This window comes from Thunnus thynnus, chromosome 3, assembly GCF_963924715.1.
Source record: "Thunnus thynnus chromosome 3, fThuThy2.1, whole genome shotgun sequence".
Lineage (NCBI taxonomy): Eukaryota > Metazoa > Chordata > Actinopteri > Scombriformes > Scombridae > Thunnus > Thunnus thynnus.
The window spans coordinates 19,646,299-19,661,384 of record NC_089519.1 but is presented as its reverse complement, the minus strand read 5'-3'; the positions used below and the strand labels follow the sequence as shown (position 1 = coordinate 19,661,384).

At 38.9% G+C, this 15,086-nt stretch overlaps 1 protein-coding gene across 1 annotated transcript; it reads right to left on the bottom strand.

Annotated features, from left to right (window-relative positions):
- Positions 1–3,278: 3,278 nt before the first annotated feature.
- Positions 3,279–9,895, bottom strand: chrna9a (cholinergic receptor, nicotinic, alpha 9a). Its single transcript, XM_067584630.1, has 7 exons — positions 9,605–9,895; positions 9,206–9,351; positions 7,839–7,993; positions 7,442–7,622; positions 5,673–6,024; positions 4,193–4,803; positions 3,279–4,050 (listed from the first exon to the last, which is right to left on the bottom strand). Exons 1-7 carry the CDS (start codon positions 9,648–9,650, stop codon positions 3,880–3,882), a joined length of 1,662 nt encoding a protein of 553 aa, XP_067440731.1. The 5' UTR covers positions 9,651–9,895; the 3' UTR covers positions 3,279–3,879.
- Positions 9,896–15,086: the final 5,191 nt, after the last annotated feature.

Here is a 15,086-nt window from a genome sequence, read left to right as displayed (position 1 = left end):
AGCACCCTCAACTCCTCTTGCAGCTCCTGAGCCAGATCCTCTTCTGCTTTCTGGAGCATCTTGCTGGTGTAGCAGTTTCCTCCATTACCCTGCATCATTCTGTCCACTAAGGCAAGCAGCTCGGACACCTGCTCCTTGCTCTTGGAGCTCTGATTGTTGAAGACACAATACCTGCCCCCACACCCAGCCACCAGCTTGGCTAGGTCCGTGCACCCATCGATCAGACAATACTGTACTGATGTCCCTTCTTCCAGGCAGTCTCCATGGGTAAAAACCACCACTGAGTAACTCAAAGCATGGGAGCCCATTGCCTGCTTGATCTGCCGCATCACCTCCTTGTCCTCCAGAGTGAACCTCCCAATCTGAATTACAAGGAGGAAGACATGGGGCCCAGGATACAGGAGGCTAACGCTCCTCCTCAACTCCCTCTGCACCTCCTGCGGAGTCTGATGAGTGTCCAGCAGCCCCGGAGTGTCCAGGATCGTCAGGTGTCGCCCACGAAATTCTCCACAGGCCCTGCGAGACCGCTGGGTGACCGAGGAGCCGCTGACCTTTGAGTCAAATACCTTGCGACCCAAAATGGAGTTGGCAGTAGAGCTTTTTCCGCTGCCAGTCTTCCCCAGTAAAACCAGTCGCATCTCAGAGGAGGAGGAGGACGCCTTCCTGCCTGAACAGACAAAAAAAGAGAATGGAGATTAAATGGAAAGAAAGAAAGAAAGAAAGAAAGAAAGAAAGAAAGAAAGAAAGAAAGAAAGAAAGAAAGACTTACCTGCAAAGCTGATGGAAGACAGCTGTTTGCTAATGGATGACATGCTTTTTCTGCTTATCCTGCACAAATTCCAAAAAAATGAGAACAATGCATCTCTATATAGATCCCAAATTTGTGGGTGTGTCTGCCCCCATGACAAGTTAAACCCCTCTGAACTCTAACCTATCGTCACCACCGTGTTTCTGATATCAGTCTGGATAAATTGTGGCCCAATAGTCCGTCTCTGAAGCACTCAGCCCAGCAGGTCTTATCTCTGTGTATACACACTCCAACAGACGGGCATCGTCCAGCTGAGGCAAAGATCCAGGGAGCAGAGGAGCATTTAGGAGGGGGTTGCATGAATTAGTTGGGGTCAATTTGATCAAAGTCTAACAGTCTAGTCTTTTGCTTGTTGGGTCTCTAATCAGTTGTCATTCAAGAGTCACCAGGGATCAATAAACTAGTCACCCTCCATCAGTGTTGAGGAGTTTCAGATCGGACAAACTTACTGATGATAGAAAAGTGTGTATAGTAACTCAGTGTTGGTACAAAATGAGCATCATAAGAATGAGTGTATTCTCATATGTTTTGTATTTGTTTACAGACTCCACTAGATGGAGGCAGAGGTGAATCCATCTGATGTGACAAGTTTGTCAAGTTATTGACAGTTTTTATCATGTTGTGGTGCTGAAGCTTCAGACAGTCTAATGACAGTACCTTTGTACCACGGGGACAACTAATATCATGAGCAGTGGACTTTAAATGGAAACCTCTTTCCTCAATGATTGTGTTACTAATTATTCTTTCTTTAAATGTGTTAATTCATTCTATTTAAATACTGCCAAAGGAAAGATATTCAGTGAATCTAGGAGGATGTGTATATTTGAAGTCTGTAAATGGGAACACCTATTTTTAGAGATTATAATGAATGTGCTTGGAAGTATTCAGTTATTGGTTTATTATTTCCTACATCACAAATCCAGCAGATGTTCATTAAACAGAATTTAGGATTAGAGGCACTAGACCCTAAAAATATTCATCCTACAGCATTAAAATGTACAGTTTTGTGTAAATGTTTTAGGCACTAAAAGTAAAGTGATGATGCTTTCAAAAATAACTTCATACAAAGCTCAGTAAAGAGGAAAAACTTAAATTAAATCAATATTTGGTGTGCCAACACTTTGCCTTTGAAGCTGCACCAGTTTTCCTCAGTACACCTGTGCACAGTTCTTCAAGGTACTTGGCAGGTATGTTGGTCCTGCATCTTGGAAAACTTTCCACAGTTCTTCTGTGGATTTCAGCATCTCAGTTGCTTCTGTCTCTTCATGTAATCCCAGACTGACTCAATGATGTTGGGATCAGGGCTCTGTGGGCGTCATACCATCTGCTGCAGGACTCCTTGTTCTTCTTGTCACTGAAGATAGTTCTTTATGACTTTGGCTGTATTTTAGGGGATCGATCGACCGATTAGACGCTTCCCTGATGGGATTGCATAATGGCTAAGAACCTAAACATCTAAAGAGCCTTTGTTTTGTATTTAAAATCACTTCTTAAAACTTAATATGTTTTACTTTTATGCTTTTTCATGCTTTATGTGTTTTTTTTATCCTATTCCTATTGTATACATACTCTATGTCCAGGGATCTGAGGGGATGCACTGATAATTTACAGGTTTCTTGTCTTTTCTTTCCTTTGATATCACAAAAATTGACTCTTTAATGGACACTTGGTGCATGAATTGACTTCATTCATTCATTCCATCAGTCAGTCTGTAACTGACTGCTCTATGATTATAGCCTATCTGCCCTCTAGAGGCTCTCTCATTAATGGAAATGTTGACAGATACTATAACAGGTCCATTCACTAGCCTGCCCTCTGCAGTCCACCTGAACTGTAGATGACACGATGTGTGTCCTTCTTAATCATGCCTTATATAACTGTATTAATTACATATATCTCAAAATCCTCAATAACATCTATCTGCCAATTTTCACCTTCCTGCCAGTGAGTGATTTATTCATTAATCTGCATTACTATTAATGCTGGATAAGAGTTCATTTGGCTATGTAGGTCAGCGAAGTATGCATGGATGTATATATGTGAAACCAATGACAGAAAGCAGTATGTAGCAATCAAATGACATTTTATACGCAAAATGAACAATTTTGCAAAATATATACATGTATAGAAAATTAAAAGCTCATTAGTTTAATTTGTATCACAAAGCAAACTGTTTGAACAGCGAATAGAAGAAACGAGGAGAACATGTAAGAGAACTCTTGTCGAGCATTTCTTATAACAATATATCAAAGGTTTATTTTTTACTGGAACAATGAGCAAAGTGTGAGTCAAAAGTAACAGTGCATCCACCCTTCACACTCAGGAGGTAGGCTTTATATTAAAAAGTGAAGGACAGAAACATTCATTCTTACTCTCCAAGTCACACATTTAAGTATTCACAGCTTATGTAAACCAGTACATCTTAGACCTGGAAAAAAAAACACTTTAGAACTTCTGCCTGGCTTTAATGTCCTCACTTTGCATTGCTCCACCATGAATGATGTATGGACGTGTGTGATTCACCATTCATTAGTGCCTGCTAACTGTGTCACTGACCTTTGGCCTCTTTTTCATCACAAGGTAAGGTCGTTTCATAAGCATTCAAGGTTACTCTGCTGGTGCTCTCGTTGTGACTGACTCTGCAAAACAGCATCATCTGGCTGCTTAAATGTAATGTAAGTAATGTAATGCCTATAGCTGGATGTCTGGCTGTTAGTTCATCAATAATGGAGAGTCCACGCGTGTTCAAGGCGAGGCCTAGATTGTCTTACCGCTCCACTGCTCTGTCACACATGCAAGCACACCTGACGTTAACTAACCGAGAGGCTTTGATGAATTTCTGTGAGAGTGTTTAAATGGATGATTTATGTGCAGTGACCTTGTCCTCTTTATGTCAAAGCAAAACGCAATGATGAACCTACACAAACACACACACACACACAGCACAATACCGACACATGAAACACCCTTTCAGTTTTGATTCTCTGACTTTTGCATCAAAGCTGAAATGAGGCGACTCTTGAGTAACACAAAGGTCCAGCAATGATGGTAAAAAGATGAGGAGGAGGCTGTCAGGATGCCTTGGCGATGATGAGAATGCTCATGAGGAAGACCATGACGAAGAAGATCCACATGAAAAATCTATCCATCACCTTGGCAACCTTCTTCCACTCCGCTGCCTTGACGCAAGTAGCTCTCTGCTCACGGAAGCAGTTTGCGATGTACTGGATGTTCTTCACCACCTGACGGAGAGACAGATTGATGAGCTGAAGGAAGTTTGAAGCGGCGACATTAAGTAATAGCAGGATCCCTTAAGGCTTGAAGAAGAAACTTTAGAAGAGGAAGAGCACTCAGATAATTAAGTAAAGTGAGTAAAAGGAGCACCTGATTATGTTGGAGGCAGGGGCAGCTGCAGGGGCAGGCTGGGACCTGAAGTTTATCTGAGGGATAGAGGAGCTGCTCCTTCAGCCCTCCATTCAGGTGCTGGAGGTTGCGTGGATGAGGAGGGGCCTGGTAGTCCAGTTCGTCCCGCCTGATGTGTTGGTAGCGTTGTGTGGACTCTCGCTTCCCCTCACCCCTCTCCAGTCTGGAGGCATGGTTGTTATGGTTGTTGTAGTGGTGATGTCTGCTGTTTGCATTGCCGTTTGCCTGGTTTTTGTGATGTTTGTTGTGATGATGCACGCTGTGGCCATTACTGTACTTGTACTGGTCGTTGTCATAATGGTAGAGGCCGTTGTTGTAACAGTCATCAGGGTAGCAGTTCCTGTCACTCATGGGTTCCTCTGGGTACAGAGGGGTCCTCTCACTCTCTGGTGTGGTGCAGTTCTCCCCCACCTCGTAGACGAAGAAGATTTTGGACATGTAGTCTATGATGAGCACCTTAGCCCAGTGAGGGACTGGCTTGGCCTCAGCTCCACAGAAATGAATGTTCATGATGAAGATGGTGAGAGAGGTGGAGGCTGTGATCATAGTCATGGTGGCTATGTAGTACTTCCCTGGAGGAGAAGAAAGACAAAAGAGTTATAAACGGGAAATAGTTGACAGGCAACACATACATAGCAGCCCTCAGTTGTAAAATTCAAGGTTTCACATTTACACAAAAAATGTCCATCAGCTATGCTTTGGAAAGTTATGCAATGGAAATCTGAAATATCACATATATCGTGGTACACAGATACTGTTTATCCTGAAATATTCTGGTGAACAGATCAGAAATCTGAACAGCTATTTAATTCTGATGTGTTTAAGTTTGCTAATTTTGTCTCAAAAGCCTGAAAAAGAAGGCAAGATGGATTACTTACTGAGTATTTACTGATCTGGTCTTAAGATTTGATTTTGGAAGAAGTTGTTGTTTTTATATTTTGGAACTTTTTCTATTGTTTGGAAATGTATTCACAGCATTCTTGTTCTGACTTGTATGAATTGGTGGTGCCTTGTGCGAGCAGGCTGAGCATAGTTGTATGCCTGATATAAAAAATTCATTCATTTATTCATTAATATATGAATGAAAGAGAGGTGTAGCTAATTTTGTCGGAAAGTTATATAATTGAGTTTCATATGGAGGCACATTTCCACCAGGAAAAGAAACAAGTGGATGAAAAGTTGATGATGATAAAAACATAATAAGTAAACATTTCATAGATTTGACTAAACATTTTATATTTTGGACTCACTATATCATCATTTTGAAATGATTAGATCAAAACGTATTGCTAAGTAGCTCATAAGTTTGACTTACCATGAGTAGTTTTAGTTTTATCATGCACAACTTTGCATCTATTTCCTTCTTTTTCTGTGGGAAAAAGGCTTCCATAGCTTCAATAGTTAAAGAACAAGGAAAAACAGAACGCCTAGAACAACTAACCTATATAAGGCATGCTTTCTGCAGGAGGCATGCTCTCAGCCACCAGCAACTGGAACACAGTGAGTGCCAGCAGTACCGTGACCCCCAGGGAAACCTTTTCCCCGGAGTCAGCCGGCAGGTAGAAACCCAGCGGGGCCAGGAACGAGATGAGGAAACAAGGCACAAGCAGGTTGAAGATGTAGAAAGAGGAGCGGCGCTTCAGGAGCAGGGTGTAGGTGATTTCAGTGTAAGGATCAGAGCAGCAGCCATACATCATGACGTTTCTAACGGCCGGCATGCCGTGGCACTCCCACTCCACGTTCTCCACAAAGTCAGACAGGTCGCCGCTGTCCATTCCCAAGCTGATGTCCACCTGAGAAGAAGACACACACCCAAGTGATGTAAATACAAATACTAACAAACAGAGTGATAAATAAAACACTTTTATGTGTTATTTCCTGTAGATATTGTTGGTTTACAATGAAGAGTTCAGAAAAAAAAAGCTCATTCAAGGCCAGAAGAACTGGAGCCTGTCACATGGTATATAACTATAAAACTGTTACATGCCCTGTACAGGTTATACTATACTACTGTATGAGCAATATAGAGTTTTTGTTCCACCAGTTGAACAAGGCAAAACCAAAGTGCACATAAGAAAAACATGCAAATCACACAAAAATCAACTAGAACTATGGCTGTCATCCATCAGCCATCCCAGCTGAATTTGTGCTCCTTAAAATGTTGTTTATAAGGTAAAAAATATGGGAAGGTGGGGGCTTGTAATTTGGGGGAACAAACCCTTAAAAGTGATGTCTCTTTTTGTCTTTGGTTATTACCTTATTCTGTTAATGCTGTTGCTTATTAACAGATCACTTGTTTTCTCTTGTTCTATCTTTTTCCATTTTGCCGACTCTCCCTGTCTCTCTCTCTCTTTTTCTTTCTCACTTGTATATGTTGTGCTTATAAAAATGTTCTATCTGGTTGTTTGTAACATATGTGATTTTAGTTTTAGGTTGCCTTTTCATATCTGGCCAGGGACAACAGATGAAAATTAGCCTCTTAGGCTAACTCTGGCTCATTAACATTTATATGTTCATCAGTGAACACTGTCCCTGACAAATTAACTAATAAATGAAATGGAATGAAATAAAATGAGTCTCAAACCTTCTGGAGGCTTGAAAGATGGTTATAAAAAGTTTTATATTTTGTTTCTTTCATGAGCAACTTCGATCACGTCATTACAATACATTCCAAAGGTGACAGGTTTTCTCTATGTAAAAAAAGGATCAAAAAGTCTATAGAACCGTCTTATACCACTCCTGCAGTGTAATCCAATTCTCCACTGATCATCATGAGATTATCAGTGTGTTATAAACACTTTTAGTTTCACTGTGGCTAAACACACTGCTGCTTTGTTGTGCTATTGACAGAAGCTCTAACTAAAGTGGAGAAGTGGACTGAATGGTTTGAAAGATTTCTATAGATGATTTGATACTTTTCAGCTGAGAAAGCACAAAAAAAAACATTGTAAACAGCTGATTTCAAACTGACTTTACTGGTTTAAAAGCATAAATAAGTGTTTTAGAAGTCATGTTTCAATGAGCTGAGTTTAAAATTCAAAAGATATTGGGTGCAGTATCACTTTTAAGAGTGTTACATTCAGGGTCAATTGTGATAATCTTAAATCCTAAGCATTTACAGTATTCTAAATAAAAGGCTATGAATATGAACTGATTGAAATACACTTTTTTAACTCTCATCTCATTCACCCTACAGCTGCTCATACACACCTGGTTTCCATTGTAGGTCCAGGAGCCGAAGGTGAGGTTGCACTGCTGCCAGTCGAAGGGGAAGTAGGAGACGTCCACCACACAGGTGCTCTTTGTGATGGCTGGAGAGTCCCAGACGATCTCCCCATTGTAACGCAGCTTCACGTTGGTGTTGGATTGACCTGACGAATCCTCATCTGCTCTACACAGACATCAGAGGAAAGAACACAGTATGTTGTTGTTGCATGCACTCAGTCAGATACAAACACTGCTGCATTATGGGCGCTCATTTAAACATGCATTACCCAAAAAAGTGTAGAGTTTTTCTCTTTCTACCTCTCTGTCTGTCTCTATTTGTTTGTCTTTCCATTCTTTTTTTCCCTGTTTTGTTTTTGATCATCTGTCTCTTGTTACCGACTTGTTGTAGAGGACGATGTCAGGCTTCCAAACCAGGTCACTGGGGATGTTGATCATCTCTAGGTCATCATAGTCCTCCTTGTCCCACTTCAGGTAGGCATCATACCACACTTGCCTGATCCACAGGTATGTGGTTAGCACCTGGTTCCTCTCATCCTACACACACACACACACACACACACACACACACATTTACAGAGGGAGAGAGAGTGGTTAGAGAATATGATTAAAATGAAATCCCTATTTTACACTTCAGTACACTGCTCTCAGTGCTGACATCTAGTGGTCCTAACAGGAACAGAGGCATGAAGGTAACACTGACACTTTGTATAACAGCCACACATTTTGTTCTGTAGCTCCTGAAGTCGAACCACGATCAAATTGAGGCACATTTCACTGATTTTCAAAGTCAACTTAGTAGTAATTAGGAGCCTGTAAAATGTGGATAATGTCTTCTGTGGCTCTTGAGGGAAATTTGTCAACTTTGTCACCCGGGTATCTTGGCTTAAGCTTGAAGACTACAAATAGAAACAGAAAACCAAACCAGGCCATAGAGTTGCACCATGGGAAGTAAGCAACTAAAAGTATGAGTGCTGCATCAGTTTTAACCTTTTGAGTTTTTTATGTAATCTCTTGTCTTTATGTAAGTGCAAAACTAAATCACTGGAGGCCTTTTTAAAGACATGCTTGCATTGGATATACAATATCAGTATCCAGTGTGCAACAGCTAGATCTTAGGTTGTGTCATTCTTAGTGTAGCTTTGATATGTGCCACAGAGAAATGTGTTTGACATGTGCACCTCATTGGTAATGCTATATCTCCACATATCTCTGATTTTTGTTACTTTACGGTATATCTGCTGTGTTTTTTGTCCACCGATATCTAATTAGAAGTGAATGACAACAGCAACACATCTTGATATCCATCTTTGTGTAATTACCTTAATAATTTGGCAGTTTGAGGTTTAGCTGTTTTAGGCAAATCCATCTTTACAAAGTCATGTTGTGCAGCCAACCATTGTTCAAATCCACAGAATGTTTTAGTTTTTATTTCATTTATTTCTAGCAGACATCCAAAGATACCAAATATATCTGGCCAAATAAATGTGTATTGTTTTGATACAGAAAATATTATTTGATGTAACAGTACAGCCATAAGACACATTGCTTCCTGTTGTATTTTCATATTAGACTCAGTGATTCTCAGTGTAAGCACATTATAGCTTTAATATGGTTTTAGAACAATCTGATACAAGTAATTTTATTCTTATTATGTAATAATAAGAAATATAAGGGGGGTATTTAAAGACTACATTATCTGTATGTAGTTGGGGTACTGATACGTAGTTGTGTTTCCTCTCTACTCACCATGTCTTTGATCTGTGACAGTGTGATCTGCAAGGAGACATTCAGGGCGTCGTCTGTGTCCTCTACAGGTCTCAGAGCGTTGGAGTAGTTCTCCATCAGATCATTCAGAAGTTTGTGGGCGTAGTGACCCTGGGCACCATGGGACACTGCAGGACAAGAGAAGAGCAGAGGATGGATTTGATAAACAAGCCAACCAAAAAAGAAAAGTGACAGTATTGTTAGGTGGCAATTGTAAAGAGAAGTAAAACAAGTTGAAAAAGAGCAAGGTAAAGTTGAGGAAGAAGCTGAAATACTAACCAGAGCTGATAGTTAATGGCCAGCAAAAACAAACTTCTGTATGACTTGTGTATCAGTTAGATACAGTATAGACAGCAAACTGATTCATCGTGCAGAACTGACCTTGCACCAAAAGGCTGATCCAAACCATCAGTGCTGCTTTCCTCATTTTCAACCAGTCACAAGCTGAGGGATCAATTATTTAGCAAAGTAGTCACCGAGGCAGCCGGGGTCCAAATCCAGAGTGTCAATCTAATCTGATCTCCATTCTCTCCTGCTGAGTCTGAGCAAGCCGAGACCACAGAAAATTCTCGAAATCTTACATCCTGTCAGAAGCTCTGAATGCTTCGCTAGTTGTTAGTCGTAGTTTGCCTCTGTCACTGTCTCTGTGTGTGTGATCACTGCTCTGGAACAGGACCTGAGGCTATCACACTCACACACACACATACACCTATATACACACAGGTGTACTGCGGTATCACATAGCACACAAGCCCTGGGTGAAATGTGATGCCTGCAGCCCTATCCACTTGTGTACATGACCACAACCAACTGTACGACACACACACACACACACACACACACACACACACACACACACACACTGAACCTTACTGCGCTACACAGCTAATGAGATGTGTCAGTCACACACATACAGTGACACTTTCTTACCTTTGCTCAGGTCATTCAAGATGAACACACACACACACGTTTGGGAGTATGAGACACATGTCATACACGCCACATGGCAATGAACTTTACATAGATCCAGGGTCAGATTTCACCCTGTAAACAGGAATCTTTAACATGAGGATAGTGAAGCTGTACACTGGTGGTAGATCAGTTATAAGAGCAGATTCCATCCTCTCCTTGTCTGTACATTGTGAAGAGATCAGTAACCAGAAATATACATCCAGGCCTGCAACGCCATGGAAATATGTTAACTTTTAGTGTTTTTATCTTGTCTTTAATAGGTTTTTAACCTTTCATTCTTTAAAGTTCTTGTGTAATACCTAGTTTGTGTTACAGGCCATTTGTAGTTTGTTTATGTCTTTTATTTTATTTGCATGTGCAGGTCCCATGCTGAATTTAATCTGTTTTTTTGTGCGTGTGTTGGCTTTCCGTGTTTTCAGTATATTTGAAAAAGTGTGTTATGTGCATATTGTGTTATGACATAATGAAATGGAAAAAAAGGTCTGATTATCTATATGTGTTCAAGCACAACACTAAAGAATACTACTACTACTACTACAGTTGGAAAAGATATTGTTTGCTTAATTTAAAAGTGTTTCACAAGGTTAAACATGAAAAAAATAGATCTGGAGGAAACCAAATCTGCACATTGATTGTGAAATTAAATATAATTATTTCACCAAAAATTATGTTTATTACAATTTATCAAAGAAGAAAAAAGGTCAATTTGTGCTCAAATTATGTAGAACTTCTATACTACTTCTTCATAAACGGGTCGATACACTAATTTGTCCTGTGTGTGATCTCAGGGAAAATGAAAATAAGTCTCATTTTGTTTTTTACTGCCTGTTGTATTGTAAGTTTTGTGATCTTATGTTTAATGACATAAAGGATAAAAGTATGAATGACTCACAGAGACTGAAATGGTTGTTTTAAAAAGAGACCTTTAAATTAACAACTTATTGGGTGAATGCATGGATGTTCAGGAAGTAAACCTTATATCGGTAAGAGATGGATGATTATTATGTAAGTTTATTATTATTAATATTATCATTATTATTATTATCATTGTTGATGTGAATTTCTTTTTTGTTGGTGCTGTGGATTTGGCGTGAGTTTTTTAGATTAATTTGTGACCAGCACAACCTGAAGCTGTTGTAGGACTGACATTTGGTAAAGGTGTCATATAATCCTATGAGGGGTGGGCCAGGACACTTAAATAAAAAATTCATTCATTCATTCATTCATTCACCAAGACTACAAAGAGGACTAAGAAAGAAAAATATTTAACCAGTATTATTATTGGAGGAAACCATATAGAAAGGTGCATCTGCAAACCTCAAAGTCTCTACCTGGAAAAAGGAAAATCCCTGATAAAAAAATTAAAAATTAAAAATTAAAAAAACTATGAGTGGGGAAGAATGGATTTAGTTGAACGAATGCATTTGTCACATAACCTATAACTCTCTTTACACACATCATATTAACTTTGTTTTAGATTAGAATGACATTGTGTGTATGTGAATGGCTGTTTCATCTGCTGGTTTTGCCTGAAGCTGCTAAAGATTTGAATAATCATTTTTTAACCAGTAAATATAGAAAAAGCTGCAAGGTAAAGAAGCAAAGCCAGTAACCGAAACACTTCTGGTAAATCATGAGTAATACTCTCCTTTCCCTCAACCAGCGTGTTAATGTCACTGTGGCTTGCAGCTATAGTTGTGAGTTCATTGTGTAAATATGAGGATAAAGAGAAATAATGCTTCAATTTATAATGTTGACTTTACCTGTTAAATTGTATATAGTGTTAGATACAAGTGTTATTTGTTTGTATGTTTGTATGTTTTTTGATAAGTGAGATGTACAAAAATATTGAGCCTATGTACAGGTTTGAGAATCGAAAGCTATAAAGTATATAGAAACTACACAGTATGTATGCATTTTTATATTTTGAGATATATATGGACAAATATTCAGAATCCACAGAAATCTGTGGTGATGAAACTAAAGTTTTGGAGCAAAATTGGGTAGTTTAACACTTACATACTGTTCGTATTCTGACCTTTCACAGTATCCCCTCATAATTAGTCTCTATACCAAATTTCTGAACCACAAATCTATTTTCCATTCATAAATACATCATCAGCCATTAATAAATTGGCGATTAATCCTCAATGAAGCTTGCAGAGAGAGTGTATTCTTTTGGTTTTACACTATTTGTTATGGAGAAAAAACATTCACAACACACTGTATTATAATGGTCCTATGTTACCTAAAACCGAACATAACAGCCATTATGATTTCAATGAATGTTACTGAATGTGAAGAACATTTTTGAAAGGTGATTTTAGAATAAATGCAGGTCAAACTGAACCCAGAACTTTCTCTACTTTTTGTACAAAAATGTTTATCAGCTGCGCAAAAATTTTTAAAAAAGTTAGAAATATTTCCATTTTTGTATATTGTGTCATAAAATGTCAGGCTAAAAGAAAGTTGTTTAGAGTGTTATTACTGAACAATATGTGAGGGTTAAGACATAAAGAACGTGTCTCTAATATGAGAACCACAAAGGCCTAATGTTGTATTTTTGCAATGTTATGAGGAAGGTGGTGAAAAACCTGTACAAGCAAAGGTCACACGTATCTTCAGACAACTAGTGCTCATTATGTGTAAAGTCACTCGGACTGGACCACTTCCAAAGAAACCGATAATGTATACGCAGCATGAATCAAAACCTTTGTTTCAAGTAAATACTGAATCAAACAACGTCAGTAAGATATATTACTGACATTGTCATGTTGTCTGTGTTATTCTGCAGAGTACTGTGCATTACAACGTGATGTGTTAATGTGTCACTGAGTTTCTGTGGTACTGAGCTCGCATAGGACAGGTGTTTCCTGTGTGCGAGTGTGTCTGTTTGTGTGTGTGTGTGTGTGTGTGTGTGTGTGAGTGAGTGAGAGACTGACAGAGGAAGAAACACAGGCTGAGAGGGTAAAATGTATGTTTGTATGCTGAAGAGAAAAAGTAACATTTATGAGCTTATTTTAATATATGAACTGTACAAAAAGGAGAAGCAATGTGAGATTGTGAGTTATAATGATGGCACAGATCAGCACATCAGGGTTTGCATGTGTTGGTGTTCTGAGTTGGGGAGATTCAGAGGGGAGACATGGTAGAAGTGACAGCTAAGGAAGTGTGTATGCATGTGTGCGCACGCGTGTGTGTGTGTGTATACTATGATTATCACCATCCTACAATAATCGGCAATATCTGGTGAACAATGCTTGCCTGCAGTAGTAGAAGTCATTTTAAATGTACAGTGTGAAAGTAATTCTGGGGAAAGTGAGCAACACAGTCATGATGTGAATCTTCTTGTGACTTTATTGATAAGTATAAGAAAAAAAACTGACAATGAATTGGTCTTACTAACAAGTATTGTAAAGTCTGATATAGTAGTTTAATCCTTTGTGCCGTAGACCTTCACTCTTTTCCAAAAACTACTACAAACGCATCAATGAGCAACACTGTTGTGCTGGGTGACATGTTCCTTCATGGGCTTTTTTTCAAGGGAAACATTTTGACATATCACAGTAGGAAAAGCACTGGTGTCAATAACAAAATTAAAAATTCGGATGAATTCCATTTGGCAGCTTCAGTTTCAGGGTCCTGGTATGCTGGCTCACTGTCACACTGTCATGGCTTACTGGGACACTTGAATAGAACAGAGCCATTGTTAATGTTATTAGTTAAGCTTGTGCAACAACGTCTATTATGATGAATTTGACCACTGTGCTGCAGACATGGTTGGGAGGTTGGAAAGTTTTGAGAGACAACGGTTTGTTGGTTTTAATGGGATTTATTGACGATAACAAACATATAGAATATCACCAACCTGATCCTTTAATGTCAGGTAATAATATCATTTTGAAATGCTAATAATTCACAATTCAGTGTTGCTATTTCTGCTCAAAACTTAAAAACTATTGAAATCAATGATGGTAAAGATAGAGTACAAGTTACAAAATGTGTATTTTTTTTTTTTTTTTTTTTTGTATCTTTTTATATTGAATCAATTATTTGTATTTTTGTAATTTGTAGTATGACAGGGGAGTCAGATGATTGCCTCTTGTTGCCACTGTTGTTAACTCGTTATAGTGGGGAAAGCACAGTTGTGACTAATAAAACTAATGACAGTTCTTGTTTATTTAGCTGTACCAGTAAGCCATGCCAGTGAGCCGGCATGCACAGTACCAAAGTCTTATAACACCTAAATGCCTAAAGGAAATGTAGTCTTTATTAGTTACTCTTGTGCTTTTTGCTGCTATAATGTCAAAATGTTTGCTGTGAAAAAGACCTCGGATAACACATCAGAGGTTCTAGAGAAGCAAGTACACCCACTACCCAGTGACTGTGAAGTGGCTCTGCTGTGTACATTTCTGTATACCCTGTGTGTGTGTGTGTGTATGTGTGTGCGAGAGAGAGAAAGAGAGAGAGAGAGAGAGAGAGAGAGAGAGAGAGAGAGAGAGAGGGATAAGGCATTGTGGTAGTTGTGGGAGAAAGCACAAGAAGAGATGAAAGATGTGACCACAGCAGGCAGTCAAACAGGCTTTACTCTCAAAGCATAGCAAAGAATTAGCAATATGCAGACAATCTTTAAATGTATACCAACGTTTTACTATGTGATTATCTTATTTTATGTTGAATATTCAACAAGATAACTGTTTTGTTAATAAATGAGTGTGAATTTATTGCCACCTGTGTCAGATGATAATCGTTGGAGCTGTAACAAACTGCTTGTAAAGACAATAATAGGAATTGTCTTACATTTATTATGTTTTATCATGTTTTTACTTCAGACACATTAAAGTTTAACCAGAATCCTTTCAAGAAGTATTTGAATTTTTGCAACAGATTT